Below are 26,484 nucleotides of genomic sequence, written 5' to 3'. Positions count from 1 at the left end.
CTACAGCCTGCCTGGCTTTCTCATTGGCATTCACCAACTCAGGTTGCCAGAAATGCCTTTCTAGAAACGTCTCAGGCTCAGTGAACTTTTGCCAGGTTCAAGATAAGGTTTTGATGGAGCCCTGCCTGGGTTGCTAGCATACTGCACACGAACACAAACTCCCTCCTTCTAGGAACCGGAGCTCTGCTAGGATGTCCCTCCCTCAGCATCTGCTCCTTCCAGGTCACCTCAGTGTAAGGGGGACAAGTGATACAACTGAAGGTCGGTGGGTTTCTTCTAGAATTGAAATTTCCAGAAATTGGGGTTGCTAGTCCTGGTGATGTTCCTGGTGACTACTAAAGGTTTTTGAAAGTGAGGAGAGCAGTTGATAAGCTCCAGAGCATGCCTAATTTCAAGGTAATTTAGAGTATTTTTCATTCTGGTCTGATTTTGGCTAATACCAACTTGAAACTTTTCTTTGTGAATCGGAAATTCTGCTTTTTGGCCAAACCTTGAGGCACAACCATATGAAATGTATACCCTTCTAGCGTTGGGGCAGGGTGGGAGCTGGTTGGGTTTTCTTCTCCCCCCTGTCCCCTCTCCCCTTGCTCCCTTTTGCTAACCAGTGTGTTCTGAGATGTGAGAGAGCAAATAAAATAACCAACATTTTTTTATAGTCTAGTCTAAGATTCTATAATGTCTGTTCATTCTTCAGAAACTCACAAAATTACATTTATGTGGAAAATCATACCTCTAAAATGTTTTACCAAAGTGAACATCATTACATCCTTGACAAAATTCAGCTTTGAGCTGATGCCAAGAAAACACCTATTAGCTCATTAGATTTCCTTCCCCATTAAAAGGGAAAAAACCCAAACAAACCTTAATAGAAAGGATTTTAGATGTTTTAGAGCCATTTTTAGAGTTCTTTCTAATACCTGCTTTGATTCTAGACAAAGACAGTAAAGACTGACACCCATTGAAACTGAAGTCTGATTTCTAATCCATATGCTAGTTTGCTTTTCTTCTGACCACCAAGATTGGCATAATCACAACAATTTCAAATGAAACTTAAAGAGCACTAAAACTTAGCTTAGCTCTACCTATCAAGGTGTGCTTCGAAAACAGGAGTAAAATGCAACTTTTAATAGAAATGCCTGTATTCAAAATGTATTTCCTTAAAATAAGCACCTGGCACACAAACAACAGATGGCAAAGCATATGGTGTATCACTTACAGACACAACCAAACAAATCTTTTAAAGCCACCCAGAAAGTAGGAGTGACCTGAGCAGCCCTGGGTCGACTGAGCAAACGCAACTCAACAGCAGCCTTGTATCACAGAAGAGCAGCAACTGGCGAGACATTTGTAAGTGGCCTTGATTCATAGCCACAAATTGAAATCGGCTGGCCCTTTCCAAATGCCATCAGAGCCGCAGAGGCATGTCAATGCCCTGACATTTGGCACCAGCTCTAACAACTGCCCAGAGCACAAACAGTGGCAGGATCCTGTAACAGATAGCACTGTAAAAGTCTGCTATTAGGCCGGTGCTGTGTTATGTAGAGTAAAAGAATTAAACCAGGAGTACTGCAAAGAAATAATAAAAGAGTCTTACCTCCGCTGTCTCATGTGACACAGCAGGAATGAACATGCTTTATGATAATACCTTTCTTAATGATTTTTCAATTCCCCTTCATTTTTCATTTGCTTTTATTACATTCTTAGTGTGAGCATGTGCATAAGCATGTGCATTTATGCATGCGCATGTAGCCAGGGAATTTTCTTTTAAAAGGAAAAAGGACTCTTTGCCATATTCAGGATTGAATTTAGTTCAGTTCTGGTGTGACACCTAAGCAGTTTCTGGTTTGATATGGCATTGTGTGTGCCCCTTTTACTTAGAGCTCATGAGTTGTCCTCATTAGAAATATTAATACACTATCAAATAAACAAATGCTTTCCTTCCACACTTCTCAGTTTACCTTAAGATAGTTGTATCAGTTGTGGGAAACAGGCAGTTTATATAGGCTAGAAATGTCTTATTTCCACCCTCAAAAAAGGAAGGTTGGCTTTTGATCTCAAACCTAGCTCAAGCTAACTTGGGCTCAAAACGAGGAAGTGAACACGTATTTTCAGTAAAGCCATATGCCAAGTCTATGTGGAATACAAAGTCAGAAAATCATGACTCTGAAGGCCATAGCCTTTAGCAAAAAGAACATCTAATACTGAATGAAGAACCTGCACTAGCAAACAGCTAAGGTCTAGCAGATCTCAGAATAGAAAACAGATTTCAAAAGAAGGAACCTATTTTTATGGTTAAGAAACAAGAATTCTCAGTGGACAAAAGAGCAGGTTCTGGTTGCTGTTTAGGATAAATATAAAAGTGTTTCCCATAGTGGAATTTCTCTTTGCATGTACTTTATAAAAACTAATGAAAAAAGTCAGCTAAAGAGAATGCCAATGCTATCTTTTCAGGTTATTCTATCCTTGCTACTTTAATATTGGTGGTGTCTCTAAAAGAACATTGAAGTTGTCATTTTGTAATTCTGCAACTCTTTAACTCCAGTTCAGACAGCATTTAGGTCTTATCTAATTGTGGGTTTTTTGTAAAAGAAAATAACTTTTTCCTGCACTGGAGATGCCACAGCAGTAGGAAATGGACAAGACTATAACCTGCTTTTTCCATAACCAGGACTACAGAAGAGGTGGAACAGAACCACCAAACTCAAGCCTGTAAGAAAGATCAAAAATTAAACAAATACTTACTTAATAGAAGAGATGATAATTCCAGAATAAAGAACTGTAAATATAGAAGGTGATTAAAAATCAGACATAAAGTCCTTTTTTTGTAAGTGCCATTTCAAAAGCTGCTTGAGCCAGTCTATGGGCCATCAAAAGGGATGGTCTTTGCCTCCCCTTTTACCCCGACTGTTCCTCTGCTCCAAGATTCCAGATTGGAATCTCTAGAGCAGTTTTAAATTTAAAAAAAATTAAATTTAAAAATGTAATTAGAGCAATTAGGATACTTGAGTTAAATTTTATATATTCTTTCCTACGCCTTCAGCTAAATTAGCTTCCTGGCAAATTAGACATAACAGCATCCTTGCAAGAGCAGCCTTGCTAGTCCAAAGGGAAGGAACAGAAACACATGACTGAGGGCAAAATTGGAGAGAATATATTTGGAAAATATTTCTTGAGAACAAAGGTAAAGTGCATATCTCCCTAATGTTGAAGGAAAAGTCATTTATTTATACTATAGAAGACACACAAACCAAAATAGCTTGCCCTTATGTAAAGAATATCCTCAAAAGATGCTGAGGGTCAGTGATTCTTTGTTTTATGTGCTAAATAAATTAGGCTATTAAATGGCAAAAATCTTGTCTTCTTCTCCTTGTCTCTTTAAACTCAAAATGATTACTAATTGCCAAAAGTGATTTCCTTTTGTCTCCAACAAATCAGAAAAGGTGTACCCCCGCAGGTTAACTATATTAAATAATTTAAAATCAGATAATTAGGGTACCTACACTAAAAATCTTACTCTGCTTTTTCTCTGCTGCATTACCACTGTTTTTATTCAGACACATGCTGCCTCTGAAATACTTGGAGTTGCCATTTTATGGCTTTGCACATCAATTGCTTTTAACTAAATATTTTTCTTCAGAGACCCTCAAGCCAGCACACATGTATAACACCCCCTCAACATTACAAAACCCAGGAAATGCACGATTTTAAGAAAAATGTATTGAAATGGAAATATAATAATGTACAGTGTTATTTCCTTCTGAAACAGCACTGTTGCTATGGCAATTTTCAAATCTAGTATTTTCATGAGAAAGCTCTCTTTATTGAAAGAGCCTGAATTTTTATCCACCTTCATATTTGTATGTTCAATTACACTTTAGAAACAGTATATGAAAGGTTTAGTTCTGCTTCTGTAACTTTTAGTCCCTTCTCTAAGTAGGTGTTTCTTAATATTTAGTTCCATACTCTTAAGACTATGAGTATCAAAATCAAGTTCAATTTTTTTTCTTCTCCTGGAAATCAGTTGATATTGTCTTGACAACTTTTAGACATTCTGTCAACTCTCCTACATGGAAATAGATATAAATGTATAAATATAAATAAATAAAATATCAAAAGGAAAACTAATATATTGAAGTTGTTTTGATAGACAATATATATGTTAACTCACAACAGCAAGGAATGTACATGTTAAAATCTCTCCTTGGGTGATGTTATTACAGTTTAATAAACTAGAGCAACTATCTCATCATAAAGGTATTCTAAAATCATTATTAATTTGTTGATAAGTGACTGCAATAACATTAACCCAAAAAGCTTCACTTTGCTCTAATGTATGTATACTAAATAGTTCAATAGGAATTCTACTGTGATGCAGCATTAATTAATATCTACTTGTAAAGAGTTACAGGTTTCCAATAGCCTGTATGATAGTTATCCTTTGCAGGAAGTGCCAAATCTTTCTTAATTTCAATGGTATGCATTATAATAACATTACAAAATACCATGTGCTTCTACTATGGGTATATCTTGTAACTCCAGTCCAACCAGCAAAGAATGGTATCACACCAGGAAGGCCTAGGGCTGAACTGTGGAGAATCAGAAAGGGCTTGGCAGATGTAATACCAAAAGCACCTTGCATCGTTCTGCAGAATGCTGCAGACATGCAGTCTCCCTTTGGGAAGAGAAATGAAAATGCCTCAATCTTTTCTTTCCTTTCCTGAGAAAGTGTAGCAAGCAAGCAATTCGAAGAAACATTGATTAGAGGTATGAAAAAACTATGTCTTATGGCACCAATTTTATAGCACCACTTTCAAATCTGACACTGTAAACACAGGCACTCATGAAGAGCCTAACTGAAAGTAGGAAACCATAAACGAGTGACAAGTCACACAGGCCAAAACCCATCACACTCTTTAGGCAATTTCTTTAAATTCAGTTCAGAGCAAAAAATACTACTTCTCACAGTTAAATTTCATGGCTTTTTTCTATTAGGTCTGATAGAATTACTCTTAACAGTCACATTTCCCCAAGGGTTTATAAAGCAGAAGTTTCAGGATGCAGTATGATAGGTATAGTACACACGACTGGTATACACATAAAGGATTGCTAAAATACACTTTTTAAAGTTCTGCTTATTGCTGTCTCTGCTTTGGAATTCAGAAGTGAACAGAAGAAGCTTACAAGGATATTGCTCGCAGCTATCAACCTGAAGAAATACACTGGAAATCCAGAAAAAAAAAGTAGTCAGGGTTTCTTTACACTTTCAAATATAAAATTTTGAATTGCCTAGTTATTTACTGTACTACAGGGCACTTAAAAACTAGCTGTTATATTCTAGACTGAGGATTAGTTTGAATGATGTTTTTGTGATGCAAAAATAATTGTGTTCCTATTGAAGACAACTCACACACTGGCAACTCTAGAGACAGCGCTTACTGATACAATTGCACATGGGTGTTCATGTTAGTTTTACTTACGTGCAGTACTTTGCTATGCACAAGTGATCTTAATTGAAATGTGACTAAAATGGTAGCTGTTGTGTTATCGCTATGTTAAAGACAGGTTAATAACTCTACATAAAAATTCATGCCTATTTCTATATGTACACACACAAACCTATTTTAAATTCAGAAAAGCACAGCTGATGTGTGCTGTTTTTCATGTCCTTTTTTCAGACAGATTCAGCATAAAAGACATTGCCTTTCCAGTTATTACACAAAGATTAAGTGCTAGAGACAGATGGGGAGAATTTATTTCTTTATCTATTTGCATCTCCTTTCCCCTCCTCCTTTCCCCTGCTTTTATCTGGCCTGAGTTAACTTTTCTTTTTTCCATCTTCATACATCTGCTTCACTCCTCCTTAGTTCTCTGTAGCTTTTGGAAGAACACATAAATAATAAGATGTTAAACACTACTGTCGGTCTGTTGTGACTTCTGTCCTTCATTTAAAGCACATTCTGGGACTTTCAAGAAGTCCTGCTCTCTGAATAAGACTTCTGAGTATCTGAATACTGAATTATTGAAACCTTGGAAGTACAGTATCACACTGATTGAGGGAGACAGTTATGACTCAGAACTATGCCATCTTTTATTTTGATAACATCACAAAATCATAAAACAGAATATTAATATACTGTATACATGTCATAAAATGATATTTCACTCTAATATGCACATCAAAAAGTAATATCTTATTTCCTAAAAAACAAATCACTGTAATGAAACAAGAAAGCCAAAATGATTCAACATATTCCTATTAAAATGGCATTAAAATTCATATATTGCTCTGAAAAAATTTAATTTTTATAAGATTTATTCCTATCGAAGGAAGTCAACCAGCTCTAAAACTAGCCCTAACTGATACATTTTGGGACTGAATGCAACCCTATTAAGTCTGGAGAAGTCAAAATCTGAATCTTTATATTCATCTAGCCCTAGTATTAAAGCCAAAGAGCTTCACACACTTTCAGAATCGATTTCCTAAGGTAATGGTAATTCTCTATTGTCTAATTTTGATGCATGTTCTAGCAGTTAATCTTCTGATATTTTATCTGATTAACTTAAACCATGAAAGACTACCATGTTCATTGTATTAAAAAAAAAAAATAAAACATATATATTAATCCTGAGTTAGCTAGTAGAATCTAGCAAAAAAGCCTCGGGAATCATGTTGAACAGCTGACACAGACCACATGCAGCCATCCCATGCAAATGTGATCTTCGTTAGAAAAGATTCCCTCACTGCTTAAAAAAGAAGTTATGCTATTGCTACTACGCTGGCTCTTCATCCTCTTATAACAATTTGCCTGCCATATTAATGACAAATATATCATAATTATCTCTCTTCACCTTCAGCTGGAATAGCACAGAAAAGCCCTTAATCTAATTGCATCTCTAAATTCATAGGAAAACAGTCAATCATGGGGAAGGCTTGTTTGACTGCAAAACCAGTAATAATTCAAACAATTAAGACTATCACTACCTCTGTAATTCACAGATACAGGACGGCAACATCACTATGATATGAAACATGGAAACACCTTCTGGACAGCAGGAGTAGTTTCTAACTTCTGATTTCCTTGCTTCTGTCAACTTTGCCAGCCCATTAACAGTAAAATAACTGCTGACATGTAGTTCAAGCCTGGGCACCAGTTCTGCGGAAAGCTCCACTTCATCTCAGTAATGTCAGAAGACTGGTTTAGAGGTTACGGAACATCAATTTGTTCTGTTTCCCCTCCTCACCTGGCAGCCCAAATATATTCTTTAAAATGGTAATACAATTACTCAGTATGATGGCTTTGGAATGTAATGCAAAATGAATTAAAAAAATCCAATTTCAGAACTGCCAAATTCATTTAGCACAATAAATGGTTTAGCTTAAGCCCAGAGAACCTCCGTCCTAACAGGGGTTTCCCTCAAAACTACTGAAGCACATATAAAGCAAAAGTATGGCTTCTTTAGAGAACTTTAAGTGCTAAGCATTTCATAACAACAGAATTCAAAAGTACAGCTTAGGGTAAAGCTGTCAAGAGTACTAGGTTTGCCAACCCACCCCACTAATGAACAAATATATCTGTGGTTATACCTACTGTAGCTAAACAGAATCTGGCCTGAACTCGAAGGTTGGAGCTTGAAATAGTCCAACCTTTAAAAAATTAATACATTTTTCATCTGAAAGGACACTTATTTTTATGACATTGGATTATTATACATACCTAGATGTTTTACTTTCTTTCTGCCAAGACTGATGCATCTATTACCTATGCTAACATGAATATCGCAGATATTCCCCCTATCCCCCACCAGATGCTAATGTACTAACAGCAGCAAAAGAACTATACAGAAAATAAAGAGTAATATCAGCTACTCATATCACAGATTTATAACAAGCATACCTATCCCTATGTATGAACTGGTTTGTTTTTACAGGACTAATGTACTCTGATAATACTTACATCTTCTTCAGCAAAATACTAATACTTAAGGAGATTTGGAAATTCGTTTATCAGAATTTTTTCTTTGAGTGGTGCAACTGCTAGGGCAAAATTTAAGGAACAAAGAGAAAAAAAAAGAAAAAAATGTGACTTTTACAGTTGTTTTAACTCAAACGAGATATAAGTGTAGCACAAAATAACTTAAAATAGCACATTATTTCTCTGTGCCTGAAAAGGGTGATGAAAAGGGAATTGTTTAAATTTAGCCTCTCTCTGTCCATTAATATTCCATGAGACAATTACGATAGTCTCAAAATAATTTATTTAAATTATAAAATAATTTTAGTAAATAATTTTCTCTGTAGAACATGCTGAAGCAATTTATTAACAATATTTATTAGCTTGAACAAGAGCAGCATCACTTACTTTGATACAGAGGCCATTTAACATTGCTTCTTTTTTGCCCAAGAGGACATGTATGGCTCTTAAAGGAAGATTTCCTAAGTATAACACAATTTCAAACACTTCTTTTCAGAAAATATGAAGATAGCCAAGCATAAACACATTATTTGTTTGGTTGTCCAGGTGTAAGTCAGCGAGAATAGCAATCTTTCAGGAAAAGACAAATTTCTCTCTTCTACTTCCTGCATTTCCCACAACACCCAAACCTGAAAGGACTGGGAATAACCCAAACCATAAACTCCTATGCTAACACCTTTTACAAGACACTGGGAAAGAAACGGCATGCGAGCACTGTGTTTGCAAATTCTGGAAAGCATTCAAGGTCTCCCAATAGCATCTGTGGCACAGTGTATTTTCTCACCATTCTCTACTGTGGACCAGTAACTCCATCAGGCCTGTAGGAAGCCACAACTGAACCCCAAATTTTGAAAAAAAGGTCAATACTCTAAGTATCATCAACAACATTCCAGAAGAAATGATGTTTTATCTTCTAATAGGTCTGTTCTTGAAGTCAGCTTACTCAGTGTCAGCACTGTATTATAAATTCTATCATAGAAGCATATCCTAGAACACATTCTGGAGACTGACAGCCAAATGCAAACACTTTGTTCTCAAACTATATGTACAGAAAATGACACAGATGCATAAATATATATATATATATCTCTGTAAACAAACACACGCACACTGAGCATGTGCACAAACACACGCACACTGAGCATGTGTATAGTTTACAACAATATATATCTATAGCAAGTTTATTATACATATATCTCTGGCACACTAAATGTCTAAAGAATTTTAAAAGACCTTTCTGACTTCTTTGGTTCACAGCACTGAGGATCATCTTAACCTAACTGCATGCTTAATATACATTTTCTAGATGATATTCATAAATGCTTCATAAATAATGCCTGTTCAATATATCTAAACCAGAAAGAAGGTAACACTTCTACGTGTCTTGCAGACGAAAATTAAGAAATCACAAAACTACTAAATCACCTAGAAATGTCCTGGAAAGTAACAATTTCTTGGGTCTTTTACTTCTCACTTGCAAATCAACATTCCCAAGGCATCTTGTTGATTTCAAAATAATGACCAGAAAACTCTGATAACAACTCTGAGAAAAACACCAAACCAAATGCATAACGGTATCACTAAAGCTATTCTGTATTGTATTTTATCGCATTTCTATGGCCTGTGTTTTTTATCACTACTTTTTTTGTTGTTTAGTATTTTTTAATAGATTATCCCTTACATAAATTAAGCATCAAAAGCAGTCATTACCACTATAGTAGTTAAGTAAGGTTGTAGTAATTTCCAAGATACCTGACTGTCAGTGGCTTTAAATATTTTCTGTTCTATCATTTTATTCCCAATGGGTAAGACAGACGACACATCAGTAATTTCAGGGCCAATTCCTGCCTGTAATACTCACCCTCTATTGTGTAACATCTCTTTAAATTAATTTAAGGTCTAATCAGAGAGAGTACAGAGGAATAAGGTTGGAACAAGCCAGGCTTGAAGCTAAATGAGGCCATTGCAAAGGGATGGAACTGAGATATCACCTGAAGCAGAAGGAATGTTGTTAACACCCCAGGCAACACAGAGCTATATAGAAAATATCCTGTACTGGCTATATGTACTGACCAAATTACAAAGCCAAGGCCAAAACGCAACAAAAGATGCTCTCATCAGGTAATACAAAATGACAGATATTTTACTAAGACAGACCATAATATCAGCATCCATGTGGTAACTTAAAGAATTATTTTCTACTTACCCAGACACCTTACAGATTCAAGGTAAAATACTTGACTGTGCTTACAGTCAGCCTGCACTGTGCATGTAGCATATCCTGACTTCAAATTGCCAGCACCTCTAGCTGATGCCTATGGGGTATCAATGAAATTAAGCCCATTTGCTTTTCACTTTATCATCACCACGCTTGAGATGTGAGTGGCTTCAATTCCAGCCAACTGCCTTGGCCAAGCCTCTCACAGAAATATCAATAGCAATTTACCTTTCAAAGGATCCAGCCTGTGCTTTCTGTTTTGTGCTGTTTTTTGAAGTTTTGAGCTCATCTGTTTTATGAAATGTAACTGCAATAATATTGCCTCTGAGTCAGCTCTGCGATAATTCACTCCTGGTACAGCAATAATTGAGCAAACAGAAGCTTCTACCAGAGGCATTCTTTTCTATTATTTATTGTAATATTTTTTCATAATTTAATGAGAAACATTTCAAAAGCAACATTTTTATCCTTTCATGTTAAATTAATTTACAGTGCTATAAGCCATAATGAAAACAGAGAAATCATGAGTAAAAAAGCATGTTAATAAAGACGGATTTCTACAAAGTTTTTTAACTAAACTCATAAAATAATTTTTTCTATTTCTGTCACGTCCAGCTTGTCTCTATTTGTTCCCAATTATTTAGACGTACAGTGAAAATTACATAGCAATGAAAAAGCAGAAATATCAGAAGAAATTGAAAATAAAGAATATTTTTTAACTTAAGAAAATCTGATTCATGTTAGTATACTTCATTCTAAATATCTGCCCCAGTCTAGTATGTAAAACACCAACCACCAGTCTGGTGTTGTAAAGGTCTTAGAAAACTATTCAGAAAAAAAAGAAAAAAAAAATTAGGAAAGTCAGCCTCAAAAAAAGAGATCAAATAATTATTAAGAAAAACCCCCAAACAAAATTCATAGCTTTCTCTCTCTTTCCTCTGTCACACCCCAACACCTGGTTTCATAGTGTCTATACTGAGCCAGATAGAATTGGTGTTCATGATCTGTAAAATTCCTTTTGATACTAATGACATCCTTGTCTCTAAATTGGAGAGACATGGACCCGATGGATGCACCACTTGGTGAAGAAAGAATTGGCTCGGTGGTCGCACTCAAAGACTTGCAGTGAAAGGCTTGATGTCCGAGTGGAGACCAGGGGCAAGCGGCATTCCTCATTCCTTCTTAGTCCAACATAAGAAGGGCGTGGACCTGCTTGAGTGGGTCCAGAGGAGGGCCATGAAGATGATCGGGGGCTGGAGCACCTCTCCTGTGAAGACAGGCTGAGAGAGTTGGGGTTGTTCAGCCTGGAGATGAAAAGGCTCCAGGGAGACCTTACAGCAGCCTGCCCGTACCTAAAGGGGGCCTACAGGAGAGATGGGGAGGGACTCTTTAACAGGGAGTGTAGTGATAGGATGAAGGGTAACAGTTATAAACTGAAAGAGGGAAGATTTAGATTAGTCATTAGGAAAAAAATCTTTACTGTGATGGTGGTGAGGCACTGGCACAGGTTGCCCAGAGAAGCTGTGGCTGCCCCATCCCTGGCAGTGTCCAAGGCCAGGTTGGATGGGGCTTGGAGCAACCTGGTCTAGTGGAAGGGGTCCCAGGCCATGGCGGGGGGGTTGGAACTAGATGACCTTTAAGGTTCCCTCCAGCCCAAATCATTCTGTGATTCTATGATGAACAGGACTTGAATCTCCCAGCATTAAGCTTAATGCAAGGAATCCTGTAGCTGCAGAAATGTAACTGCAGCTGCAAGTTTGCTCTAAGGAGAGCATGAGGCCTTTCTTCTTTCGTGCCCTCATCACAGAGCTGGATTAAAACTGAGTGAGTAATCATCTTGGTTTTACCTGAGGCAGCATGCAGCCCAGCAACACCTGGATATAAAACTTGTAGGTTAGATGTCTAACAGGAAACGCAAGAAAATGAAATAAGAAGCTGTCATGTAATAGCTCCCATTGCAGAAATCACATTTCTTGGCACTGTTTTTCAGGGGGTTCTAACCCTCCATAGTTTTCCATGTCCCACAAATTGAAGGCTAAAATAAAATGGCCAATTTTATTTTTTAAAGCCAATCAACCAGCTGGCATTTAAACACTGTTGCATTTCTTACTCATGAGGTATGGAATTACAATACCACAGTTAAAAAGAAGAGTTGATCTGTTGAGGTTAATGTACTGTTGTGTCTGTAATTGGTATAAGGTAAGTGAGAACAGGTTTATTTCATAGCTTTGATCTGGCAGCTTCCAGCAGGTTTCCAGTTTATGGGAAGAAAGGATTTGCCACTTCATTTATAGATCAGTGAAATACACTTTGATATAAACAGTACAAAAAATAGCAGGACAACTGTAAGCCTTCCCCAGCAAAAGACCTTTGAAGTTCTACAATGAAATTTAGTGACTCGATCTTCTGGGTTTTGTACTAAGTCCTCTAGGAAGTGTGTCTTGCTCTTCTTTTTTGTTGAACTATGAAGTAGTTTCAGAAAAACAGTCATTAAAATTGTGTCCCACCCAGCAGCATGAGGTAGAAATTAAAATTAAGCAGGTTTAACGTAGCAGACAATATATGGTATTTCTGGAGAGGATATAATTTATATCTTTAATCTCCTTAGTTACTAGTTAACTCTCATATTTGCTCCATTGGCAATGTTCCCCTAAAAATCTGTAATATCTGATTCAGATACAAGAAATTAAAATTCTGGCATTAAAAAAAGAGTCTCATGGTCTCTTTTGAGGGTTAATTCAGTTATTTCATAACAAATTATTCAGTGTAACCTAACAGAAGATCTTTTTGACTGATACAAATTTGTCAATCAAATTTCTATAAGCTATAGAGACTTCTAAGATGAAAAAAATATGCAAAGTAAAAAAAGCACAAGAAAATAAATATGTTCATCTTCTGAACTGATTAATGTACATGCTGCTTGGTGCTCATGGCCTCTTTTGATTTCGCATTATCTTTTCGACTATATAAACAGTACAGAATTGAAGACATTTATTTTAAATCAAGAGTCTGGATGTTTTCACTCACATACCAACACTTCTGGTGACTATTAGTATATCATACTAAAAACAACCTAAACAACCAGCTGATAACCAATGTATTCTTTGCTCTGCTATATTTATTCATAAACAGTCTTCTGGTTTAGATGCAGTAATCTGGTCAGCTGAAAGCTTCTAATTTAGCGAGGCAAAAACGGACAGTTAAGTTTCAGATCTCTCCTGCCATTCCTCCAGCCTCTTCCAGCCCTATCCTGATTCGGCAGAGTTATTCCACACAAAAGGACTCATGCAAAACCCTACTGTATTATTGCAGCCAGTTCAATCCAAATTCAGATCACAAAGGGCCCTAGATTAGCATATCTAAAACACAAATCTCCCCCACTTGCAGGTAAACTGCTAAACCAGAGTCTGAGAATAGCTTGGCATAAATAACTTCCAAAAGATTTCAAAATCCTAAAAAGACTCCTCCCTGTCCTAATGACCAAAGTATCTAATAGAAATGTGACAAGAGACAGTAAACGCAGAGAGAAAGAGAGGGAGGAAAGAACAAGGATACCAGAAGCCTGAAGAAAATGAGCATCATGTCCCTTTCACATACCCAAAAATAAAGAGATCTGCCTTTTGTATGCACAGGATAGCAGATAAACTTATTGTTTTCCTTCCTGAGGCCTGTTCTGCCTCATTTTTTAGTATTAAGAAAAATCATTTCCCTGGGCTCAGTTATTGACCGCTACCAAAGATAGCTAATAGGCTGCAGAAACAGAAGGCAAATGGATTTTCACACTCTCATGTGGGATCTTTTCACCCTGCTCCCTTCCCTCCCCTCAGAAGCAGCAGCAGTCCTCCACACAGCAGAACTGCACAAAGAATTCGTGGGCAAAAATCTGACTGATTATGGTAGCCATGGACCAGGTTCATAGCTGTGCCCGTTCAGGTGTCCTGACAACTACACCAGTCGACTTGAAGCAGTGGAAACCTTCTTCTGCAACAGTGAGAAAGCCACCACCCCAAGAAGTGGCATAAAGGAGCCTAAATCCTTTCCCTAAGTGTACAAATATTCGAATTCAAGGAAATTTTCTATGGAAAAGAAACACATGAAGAACAGAAAGCATTAACACCTTTCCCACCTGGTGACAATGAAGAAGTAAGAAGCCAGAACAACATTTCTTAGCGAGGCAGACTAAAACCAAACAAATGTCACTGCCTCAACGCTTATGGCACATTCATGTGGGCAGGTGGATCAGCTCAAGACACAGCTTAAAAACTGGAGTGATCTGGCAGAGGAAACTTTGTAGGCATATCTTCACATGCCTTCATAGCTACCTATGACTAAATTTGTGGTCATCATTTGGGGGAAAAGTCATCTCAGTAGTCTGAGTTTACATTTTGGTTCTTTTCTGTTGCCTCATGGGGAATCGCACAATTTAGAAATATACTGAGTGGTAGGACCTACATGAAACTATAAGCTCTTCAACCTGTTTTAGGTAAAAGACAATCAAATGAAGCAGTGAAAAAAGAAAAAAAAAAAGATAAACACTATTAACATTTACATGAGAGAGAGAGCGCACATATTTTTATTTTTATATTTTTTTATATATATATATATGTACGCATACACAATCACACCAAGTATAGGCACCTATTGTAGCCAGTTAATTATTTAGCTACTCCTAGGTTCTCTCTAAGTCAGAGGAGAGACATATGCTTCTCCAGAAGGCAAGTAGCTCCAGCTCAGCTGGGCTAAACTGCCCTCTGGAAATGCTTCTCTTTTACCATTGTGCAGAACTAGGAAGAGCAGATATTGTAACCAAGCTGAGCTGGGTGGCACAAACCTCTGCAGTAACCTTGGGCATTTCTTCGTGGTGTGAGGAGGTACAAACACGAGCTGCTGTTGCATTGCTAGTGCGGTGAAGACAGTGGGATAACTACATTTGGCCAGCCAAATAGCTTTCTAGATTCCGCAGACTCTGCCAATCTCAGTCGGAGCTTAAACACTTACCTCACACTTATACTGCTGACACCTAAAAATAGGTGTCAGAAGCTGACTCTTCAACCCTGCTACCTACAGTATTCCAGTAAGGACAGGTGGCAGATACACAACAGACTGGTTACATGGCTTCTAAAAAAAATAAAAATGTAGAGGCAGACAAAACACCGAAGAGGTGACATTACTGTATTTCTATAATCTGGTTAACTTAGTAGATAACAACTGATACCTGGATACAAACAGCAGAGCTTGTGGCTGCTTGTACCAGTGTTTAAGGGCACATCCTCCTAGCCTCACCTATAGGAAACCCACAGATGACAAGGTTATTTGGGGAAAAAAATAATAAAAAATTATATACATATATATAGCCCACAAGGTGAACAGGGTATCTGAAACTGTATAATCCTAAACCCAGATGAGAATAGATATGAAGCATAATAGAATATATATATAAAATATAATACATATAACAGAAGAACCTCTGTAATGAAATTTATGTGAGCCTACATCTGATTTCCAGTGTTATAGGCTCTAAATAACGTTATTCAATCTTATCCTAAGCAGCTCAATACTGCTATTTTAGGGTACTTGGTAGGTATCATAACATGAGATGATTCCCACCCTCCCCAGAAAGGTATACATAAAATCAGGGAATTGACAACACAAAAATAGAAATGATAAACCTAGAAAGAGTACTATTGCACATTTAAGTAGCTATATATTTTCATTACTATATTCAACCTCTGAAAATGCAATTATTATACTAACAATTTCAGAGAAGATAAGCCCAAATCTAGTTAACTATACTGAGACAAAACATGGCAAAACTATGATAAGTAACCACAAGTCAAGGCTGACTTTCCAGAATTCCCAAACACCATGCATTTTACCGGAAAGAAAAATCCTGAACATCAGTTTAGAATCTTCTAACTTAATTACAGCACTGTCACAAAGGAGGACAAAGGCCCTCCTCCAGAAAGTTGCTATTATTTTCAGTGAGGTGAGGAACCCACTGGAATAATTAGAAAACAGACTGAGATAATAATTCTGTACTACTAATTACTCTAGTTAAAAAAAAAAATTAAAAAAAAATCTTCCATTTCATATGTGGGAGAAATGGCAGTTTCTGTGGTGACTATCAATAAACTGGAATCAGGCACCCAGGAGAAAACACGCAAAATGAAATGGTATCCAGTGAAAATAAATGACTCAAATGAAAAATGTGCACAAAAGGATAAATGCATATGTGGAACTTTGTACTGACAGAAGAAATTGAATTTCTTGTCAGCAGGTGAAAGAAAGAAAGCTTAAACTTCTGACAGAAAATGAAATGGGGCACTCGCTTGGTGATGATGTAGACAAAGTTATTCTTGCCAAACATGCTGTCAGTTTAGGTAGCGAGATTTGCTATGCTACAGTATACAACTGCTGCACAGTACATAATAGAGAATGGCTAGTATTGTGAAATTGTGCAAATTCACATGCAGAAAACCTGTGCTATGGCAGCTATATGCTCACAAAAAGGCAAAGTTTGCAGCATTTCGTAGAAGACTGCTATTTTTCTCAGTACAGTCTAAGAACCTTCCATAAAACAAGTAGAACTTGTTTCTGAAGAGCATTTGTAATTCTATTTTATTCCTTATTTGTATTCTTTGCAGGTCATTATTGCCTTCTTACATATTCAGGAAGATATCTGTCCTAAGCCAAAATTAATACTTTTCCTCAGTTATGCGCTGTATAATTTATCCTTTTTATATTAACATGTTAATAATCACAATATAAGCATTGTTCTTTTACCTGCCTTGGGAAAATACACTTCTGGTCTCACAAACAAAAAATTATGTGGGCTTCAGCCATGTGTTTCAAATAGTCTGGTATGAGGTATAACTGCAAAAGGCGCAGATACCCTTTCAAGCTCATCAGAAGAATGTAGTAAAAGCTACTGCTGGATTTTCACAAAGACTTTTTATTGATTATTCACTTTTCAAATAAATCTGCTATACAAAGTAACTGGAAGAACTAAATGGCAGATTAGACTGTACCAGTAAATACTGACGATCACAGGAAGATCGAATGGCAGAAGTCCTCAAAGTTTTGGTAACCACTCAATCTCGTTCCTGTCACTTCAAGTTGGTGGGCTACAGTGAAACATGACATATGCTTAGCAAGACCATGAGAGAGCCCATCCATCCACTTCTTTGGATGTGGGAGAGCCTGTTTTTGAAAAGCCTACACAGACAGGGATGAGGCATCCTAGAGAAATAATAATGTCAGGAAAACATGTAGTAATTGGAACCTATTCAAGAATAATGGCAAACCAGCTTAGCCATTCTACCCCATTTCTATTTGTAACTTGTCGTGCTCTCCTCTAACAGTCTTACTTAATACAACACAACCTCATGCTTAATGCTACACAAGCTTTTCCCATCTAATCTGTGTTTGAAAAATCTGTGTTTAAAGCTGATAGGGTTTGAATACTGATCTGCAAGTGAAAACACGACCATCCTTCTGGTGTGCTCAGTAAACTTTTGAAGACTAAAAACATACATCAAGCAAATGAGCATATACTATGTTATTTAGCACATTTGACAAATGGGATTTTTCTGCTACCTTGATTATGAGAACATACGCAAATGAAAAATTAAAGGAAGAAATTTATCTATCTATCTTCTTGTTTGCAAACACCCACTTTATATGTGGAATTTCTGACAATTAAGAGCTGTTTATTTTCCTGGGAATAAGTTTTAAGAATGCTTACATCTCATTCTAGTAACGAAGTACTACATCACTTAATGAAATAAGCCTTTTACTTTCTAAAAGAAAATTAGCATTGATTAGGGTTTTGTTCTAAGTTCAGTAACAGGAATGGCAGAAGCAGAATACATCATTAATGTATCCACTCATAGATAAGCTGCAGCATCAATACATTTTCTGGTTTTATCATAAAGATTATCCAAACTAAACTAATTAAACCAAAATGTTTGACAAAAAAAAAGTAGCAAAATCTACATATCTGTTTCATTGCTGACTTCCTGACCACTTCTGTTTGATATCCAGCTAAGAAGAACAGCCGTTTCATTGCCTTCCCCATTGAGAATCAGCATCTAAACCTCCCTATGAAAGTATTCAGCTTTCCACTAATGTAACACTATGCAGTAACTTGAGTCTGCACAGCTGCTCCATTTCCTAGCTTTTCTCCTCTTCTTTCTGTGTTATTCTTTCCCTGCACTGAAAGCCTCCTGTTCCCCTCTTTCATCTCCTTACCTACATCAAAGCACATCATCATGTGGAAGTGACACTGAAATTGCCATTGTTATTTCAATGGAGCAAGATCACAGTCTCAAGAGATAGCAGAAACACTAGTATATCAATATTATAAGGTAATTCTTGACCACATGCTGGGCTATTAAGCAGGTTTTTAATAAAACTGTTACTTCTCTGAGAAGGAAAAATAAACCACAAACCAGCAAGCTTAATCCAGATGACAAACTACAGTAATATAAAACAAAAATAATGAAACTTATTTTCAGACTTGATCCTTAGAATGCATTTGAAAGAGTTATTCATTTGCATGTCCTTTAGGACTTACAGCTTCAAATACAAATATACATTTATATCTATGTGCATAATAATCCTTACTGATTTCACCAGTTTTACCCATTTTTATAGGACTGTAGGTTATATACTCTTTGAACCAACAGTGTCCTTACCTTTGTGCCTTCTAGAGCAGCACATTAATCATAATGTAGTTGAGTAGTATGACATTAAACGATGTTAAAAAGTGTCTTTGGCCTTTTGTGCTATTGGATTATTGCATCTATCATGTCAATCTATGGTTTATGAAATCAAAATAAAAATATACCACAGAACCTGATTGAACATAGATACCGTCTTTGTCCTGCTCTTCAGGCACATTTATACATGCTATGCACTGATATGTTGTCAGTTACCAGAAGCTACCTTTTTATGTTGGAAAGTGCTTCTTTCCCCTCCATCCCATCCACTCAAATAAAAATACAGCTATTAACACAAAACACTATTCTTTTACCAAAATATATGATCTTACCTGCAAACTAGGAACTCACTGTGAGCAGACCTAATCAGAAGGACCACAGCCTGTAGGTGGTCTCAATCCAGAACTGTGTAACAGTTCCCACTCTGCGCAAAAGCACATGTCCCTTGTTTTATATAAAAGCAACACTGTGAGAAAATATGGGTACTGCCCATACTATAAATTCTTAGGTATAACTTCAGGCACTGCAAATTTTTCATATTATTAGCAGTGAAACTCCTAAAGTGAAACTACTTAGGTTATAGTCTAAGTGAGCATGAAGGTGGTAATAAAAATAAATTTGCTATGTATTTCATGCCAAAGTTATTAACTTCACTTCATTTATCATATGCTGTCATACTTTTAGTCAGTCTACACTACCAATAATTCATCAGTCACCACAGATTATTTCAGATACATTTGGTAACCTGTGTATACAGTATAAAGCATTCTCCAGTTATTGTTTAACTAGGTGTCACATCCAGTATTCTTTGTCAAAGTTCAGTGAGAAAAACCTGTGATTAAATTCATCTACAAGCTTAATATTAAATGATTACATTCATAAAATACCAAGATAAATCCACACTAGCTTCAAAATTATGTCTAATATTACATAAGCTGTATAAAATGTCACATACAATTATTGCTAAAAAGACAAACCAGAGGAGTAATTAACACAGTTGAGAGTTCATATCACTAGAAGTATGAAAGCAGAAAGTAAAATTAATTATTTTCATCTTCCTCATATGGTTACTTATCAAACCAGACCTCGTGGGGACACATGATGTACTTCAACTAGAAAATAAAAAGTAGCACATAATTAAATGACTCCTTGGAGTAACTGGTTTATATCCTTGAAAATTCTCCAGAAAGTATTCTAACTGTGTGAATCACCTCAACTATTATACTGCTGTCAGTTCAGACAAATGATGCATGCAAATACATGCTTATGTAAACAAACAGCGTGTTTATAATGCAACAATTTAATATAATTACATCATCAGGTAATTAGAATGTGCAGTTATGTAAGTCTCACCCTTCTCCTTCTGCTACCGAATGAACTGATAAGTACTAGGGGAAGATTAATCTTTATTAGTGACACTTGAGCTAATGGTTTCCGAACATGAAAAGCAAAAGAAACACCTAAAAAAAAAAGTGAGATTTTCCTAGACAAGCAACTTCTGCTATATAGAACACTTTCTGCACAGCAAGACATTATTTTCCTAGTTGTTTAAAATAATAAATTAAAGCTTGAGAGTGTAAAGCAGAAAACTGCTGGTTCACTAAAGGCGAGATAAACATTTTTAGTGACAAGGAGGTAAAGCTACTAGTGAACTCAGGTATTCAGGGTTTTTTCAATATTTGTATAAAGAATTTTTTATCAAAACACTGCTTTCTACCTATTGCCTAAAAATAGCAAATTAAAACAGAATCTTAACACTTCAGGACTCCTAGTGACTATTTTCACATTATCCAAGTCAATGCAACCGCATAAAGAACAAGACAAGCCCCGCAGATCTAAGTCCATATGTCATATTTAACCATAATCTATGAATTCTATAACCTAGGTAACCAAAGTTTCTTTCAAAAGACTTGTGAGACAGTGATCTTTAATCAGAAGCTACCATTTTGTTTTACTTCCTAGGATGTGGATTCAGCTTGGCTGATGAGACGACAAAAAAAAAAAAATGAATTCATGTGGAAAAAAAAAAAAGAATTGGAAAACTGTAATCCTGGCTGAAAGCATTTAGGTTCCTTTCTATGCTATGGCTTGTGGTTATACTACATATACTGGATGTTAAAAAACATATTAAGGACACAGACTGTATTTGAATGTGTCTGTTCTTATACATATACAATTTACATAGCAAATTTCTTGGGATACAAGTCATTGCCTGATGTGTTTTATATGGTAAGAGCATTTCTGGCCTGCAGTAGTACTGAGTTTAAAAAAAAAAAAAAAAAAAAAAAAAAAAAAAAAAAAAGGCTTATCATTATTTGTGGTTTATGGGGCTGATGATATGGATTAGTGAGAAATAACCACTTTCCACAAAGTACATAAATGCATATTTCTGAGATTTCAGTGACTTATTAAAGCTCCTTTTTGTTTGAATCTTTTGTGTGCATAAGCTGTGCACAAGCAGCCACATTTTTGTCATGTTCTTACTTTTCAGCCCTATGCATCAAAGTGAATTGTGAGGGAGAACTCTTGCAAGCAGGGTATGAAGACTAGAAGGATCAATGCAGCAATAACTGAGGAACAGATGAAAAGCCATATTCTCTTTCCTGACCATTCAGCTGACATCAATAAAATAGTTTTATTGACAAAATTGTGCTTTAAGAAGTAAAAGTCCTTAATATTTGCTCCATTATCCAGTTTTGTAGTGACACAGATGGGCAATATTTGCACCACTACCAGGACACTGTATTTATTTGGACAGAAAGCTTTTACAATGAATACCATTGATATGGAGCATTGTGTTATGACTACTGCAAATATTACCCATCTTAATGAATTAATTAGTTTTACAGCTAAGAACTCTCAGACTATTAACTTCTTTTTTTATTTTTTAATAATTTCCTTAAGTCATTTAAATTATTTTTTTTAATAAAAAGTTTTATCTAAGAACAACCATAGCATAATATTTGACTTCATGAACTGTAGAACAGTTCATAAAGTGACTTTTTGCTTATAGGTGGCCTCAGTGCCAGAGAAGGATGAAGGACATATTTAACTTGCTAGTGTATCTGTAGCCATAGCCTCCACTAATTTATTCTCACACTTTGTTTCCAACTGACTTTTATTGGCATTGTCCAATCACTTTATATGAAACTCACATACACATCATCAGAAAAATCTATCAGGTACTAGTAGAGAAACAGAAGTTTATGTAAGTTTGTATTTTTGACTGCACATAGGTCCCTCCAATAATGGTGAATTGCTATAAAAGCACTGTTTATCATTTGAGAATAATGCAAAGTCTCCAGAAAAACCTGCAGTCACTACAACAGCTTCACACACATAAACACATTGTATTACTGAGTAAACAAATGCACTGCTTGGTTCAAATATTTTACAATTAACTTCCTTGAACTTAAAACATTTGCTGTTAATGAAATCCCTATTCTAATAGGAGAAATTACTAAAAGTGATGCTCTAATTACTAAGAACACACACTAGTAAAAAGATACATCCTTTTAAATTAATTGTAGTTAATGACTATGCCTCAAATCTGTGATAATTTAATGAAATGGAAGAAGATGCAAATCTTGAATGGCTACTTTACTGTAGTTCTTTAAAAAATTACAGAAAAAAAAGAAAAGGTCATTTCCAATTACAATTTCTAAAACTAGCCACATTCTGTTTATTTAAACAAAAGTTTCCTTATTCCAGTAGAAATAAGGAACTTTTCTTCTAATTGAGGAAGAAAAATTTAAAAAAAAAGAAAAAAAGAAAAAGAAAAAAAAGAAAAAAAGATGGTTCTACCAGCTTTTAGAAGGATATCCACCAGACTCCCTTCAGGACAAATGCATTTGAAAATCCACTTGCGCTTGTTATATTATGAGATTTGTTTTGGAGGCTTAAAAATGGTATAGAGAGGCTGACACAGTGATAGGCCCAGGAAGAAAACCAAGTCAGTCTACGTAGAGATGCATCAGCATGCAGATGCAAATGAAGAAAGCCCACAACAAACCACACTATCAAAATATTTCCTCCTGCAGCCATCAACTCGAACTAAAGTCTAAAATTATTTTGCTGTTGGTGGACAGGTATGTATGAACCTTTGGGGAGCAAAAGACAACGCAACAACCACATTTTTGCCTCTGCATACTAATGTTTCTTCTTAAGATTTAAGAATAATTTACCTTGTACAGCCAAGATTTACCGAACAGAACAGTGTTTGCTTTTTGGAATTGAAACAAATAGAGACTCTACAACAGTTTTTACTACCTTAGAAGATCTGGTGCTTAAATACCAAAAACATGGAAAGAAGAAATGAAAATTTAATCTTACGCCTCAGTTGAAGTGCAGAAAACTATTTAGAAGAAAGCTTACAGTACAAAGCAATTGTTCACATGATGGATATTTTTATTTACTTCATTATTTATGGAGGGAAGGATTTGTATGCATTTATTTTTCCTTTTGTCCATAGCTCTGGATGGTTTTTTGGTGGAAATTAAAAAAACCCAAGATAGTAGTTGAAAAGATAACCGGGTCTACAAAGCTCCATTACAGTTAAATATGAAGTATTTGACCTAAATTTTTAGGTATCTCTAGTTTGCCAAATAATCTATTTTTCAATGATCACATCAAAAATAACTTCTGCAAATACTTGATAATTCAATTGTTTTAGCACCATTACAACCAAACCCCTAATCTAAATAATATATAAAAAGATAGCCTACATTGAAAATTAACCACTCAGTCTAGAACTATCTTCCATTCAATTCTGCTCTCCAGGATCATGCAACTGAATTCAGAAACACATGAGGACTTAAGGGATATTACTATAAAATGAAATCAGCATAAAGACAGATCACTATTAAAAATGTGGTTCAGACTTCACTTTTGTCTAGTGCAACAACTGTAGATTTCAGAGTATCATGTAATGATAGCAGCAGTTCAGTCAAGCAGTTAAAACCATGTATTAATACAGTAGTGACAAAAGAAGGTAGCAGTATTTCCATCCAATGTACTTACTCAACATATTCACTTACAGCTAAAGTTCTCCACAGTATGTTTTTCATAATTAAATTAAGGCATAGAGCCTTCAGTGCCTGGAACATCCAGTTTTAAACTTTCTGTCAACGTAAAAGTCAGGCACTCTCAGGGAATATTGGAAGAAAGGGCCCTGCCTTCCAAACAGTCAACTAATTCATATTTAGGAAATCTAAGACCTCACACAGACATATCTGCATACTTCTCAGTAACTGTAGTGAAGAAAAGAAAATGAAAGTATAACAACATTTTTCAACAGCACCATTTCAACTAATTATTTTTCTTTCCCCTCAAGATTCTCCGGAACACCAAATACAACATTCTCTCTCTTTTTTAAGATTTTTTTTGTTTGTTTCCAGAGGAAAACAACTGTCTGAAAACCGTCCAGCCATTAACTATGAAAATTTTAATCTTTATCTCTTTTTTTTTATCGTCGCAGAGCATGTTGACAATAATCAGCCAAATACGAAATTAATATTTTTCATGTGTTTGAAAGTAACGGAGGAAAACTAATTCAGTTAAGCTACAGAGAATAAACTTGATGCAATTTATATAATTTCTATAAATATCAGAAATGCTTAATAAACTCTCATGTCTGTCAAGTGCTCAATTCAAGACCGTAGCTTGGCAGAGTAATTCATTTTTATGTGATTTAAAAAAAAAAAAAATAAAAAAATCTAACCACCCATTTCAGCAAAGTTTCCTTTCTTCCATTTTAAAACTCTACTTCAAGACACATTTTCCAAATGTGTTATATGCTCAAAGATGTCAGACAGAATCATGATGTGACTCATGTTAGATCCCTATAACAATTTCCAAAGCAACACTTAAAGGTTAGCAGTAGAACCAGTTCTCTTTTTCAAAACAACTTCAGTTTTGTTGAGTAGCTGCACACTGGAAAAAACCCACCACTTTGGATACCTGACATGTCTCTAAACCGAAGTGCTTGACTTACCTGCCACTGTTTCATGAGCTCCCGAACCATTTTGGCATCCTCTAGTATCTTTTCTTTGCGTGTGGCATCCTGCAGGACATTCGCAGTTGTTTCAGCTTCTGTAAGCCAAGCAAGGAACTTTTCGAGATCCAGGTAGAATTGCTGCAACATTCTTAGGGCTGATTCCAGTGCAGCTTCACGCTCACAAACCCTGCGCAAGTACAAACAGTCAAATGCAGCACTATTAGGAAGAAAACAAATCTTGACCATTAAATCCAAATGTAACAAAGACACACTATGTAATTTTTCATGTACCAGTCAAGGTAAGTTTGCAGATACATTAGCTACAGAACTTGCACTGTACGTTTGGCAGGTGGGGCTCCTTTTTATCTTTTTCTCCTGAGAAGTAGTAACTGGACTTCATCCGGTAAAAAATTAAGCAAAAATACTTCTTTGAAAGTACTATGCCTGAAACATGCACAATTAAAAAAAAAAAAAAAAAAAAATCAAAAATAAGTCCCTGATTTGTTTTAATCAAAGATTATTTTCTTATTTATCATTAACACTACAGTGGAAAACTTGTTTGTTTTTAGAAATCACAAAATAGTTCCTGGCCACTGCACAGTGTGATGAATTTAAGTATTAGTTTTTGTGACTTGAAACCTTTGGAGATTGCGTTCAAGACCTCATAACCTAATAACACTCAAATGTGGGGTGGTGGGGGTTTTTGTTTTATTTGGTTTTTTTTGTTTGGTTGTTTTTTTTAATATGAATGTAATAAATTACAAGATCTCTATCAGTGACATGATAAAATACAATTTTTAAATACAAAGTCTATGTATCCTTGGGGAAGATCTAAATCATAGATTGGGAAAGAACACTAAAGGCTCCAGCAATTCTGGTGCTGAAAAAAAATTAAAGTAGATCTGTGTTCTATCAGCATTCATCTGTAATGTAGGTGTCACATGTACTCACTGATTTTTTTACGTTGAACTTGAGCTAAATATGGATTTAGAAATGTGAGCAGGTAACTATGACAAAATGTTCATTAACACAAGGCTGTCAAGGCTACTTAGCTATTGTATTACATGCATATTTGTTTGACATCAGCATGACAACTGAGTAATTTTTTAAGCTCAGACAGTATATAGTAAAGTCATTTGATGATTTGTGTTACTTCAAGTGGAATGAAAGCAATTTGATGCACACCTATGTTTAGTCTACAAATCTGTGGTGATCTGGATATTTCTAGATAGATTTCCTGTCTAGTTTTATAGTTATTTAGACAGACTAAGATACTAGATTTTAGCAGATATAATTTGTCAAACTGTAATTTATCATAACTTCACCAGAGGAGGCCATGAAATTTCTAAGTGCTAATCTCTATTTCAAATCCTGTTTGCTGTCATGAAGAGATTGTACTCCTTGATAAGTAATGATATCATCCTAAAACCTAGTACACCAGCTGAAGTAAGAAAAGAAACAAAAAATTAACACGAGTTTTGCCAAGTGGCAGGCACTGACTCAACATGTTTTTCAACAAGCATATAAGTAAATTGCAGCAGAGGATAGCAAGAACAGAAAAAAAATCATTCAGAGTAC

At 35.8% G+C, this 26,484-nt stretch overlaps 1 protein-coding gene across 18 annotated transcripts in view; it reads right to left on the bottom strand.

The window, feature by feature from the left end:
- The window catches only part of DMD (dystrophin), a 1,191,992-nt gene that overhangs the window by 230,429 nt on the left and 935,079 nt on the right, over positions 1 to 26,484 (bottom strand). For all 18 annotated transcript variants that reach the window (XM_049835325.1, XM_049835324.1, XM_049835302.1 and 15 more), the window contains one exon: positions 24,904 to 25,093. In XM_049835325.1, the coding sequence (XP_049691282.1) occupies positions 24,904 to 25,093 (190 nt within the window). The remainder of the gene's footprint in view (positions 1 to 24,903; positions 25,094 to 26,484) is intronic.

Source organism: Accipiter gentilis, chromosome 32 (assembly GCF_929443795.1).
Source record: "Accipiter gentilis chromosome 32, bAccGen1.1, whole genome shotgun sequence".
Taxonomy (NCBI): domain Eukaryota; kingdom Metazoa; phylum Chordata; class Aves; order Accipitriformes; family Accipitridae; genus Astur; species Astur gentilis.
The sequence above is the reverse complement of the archived record's forward strand: the minus strand, read 5'-3'. Positions and strand labels throughout refer to the sequence as shown.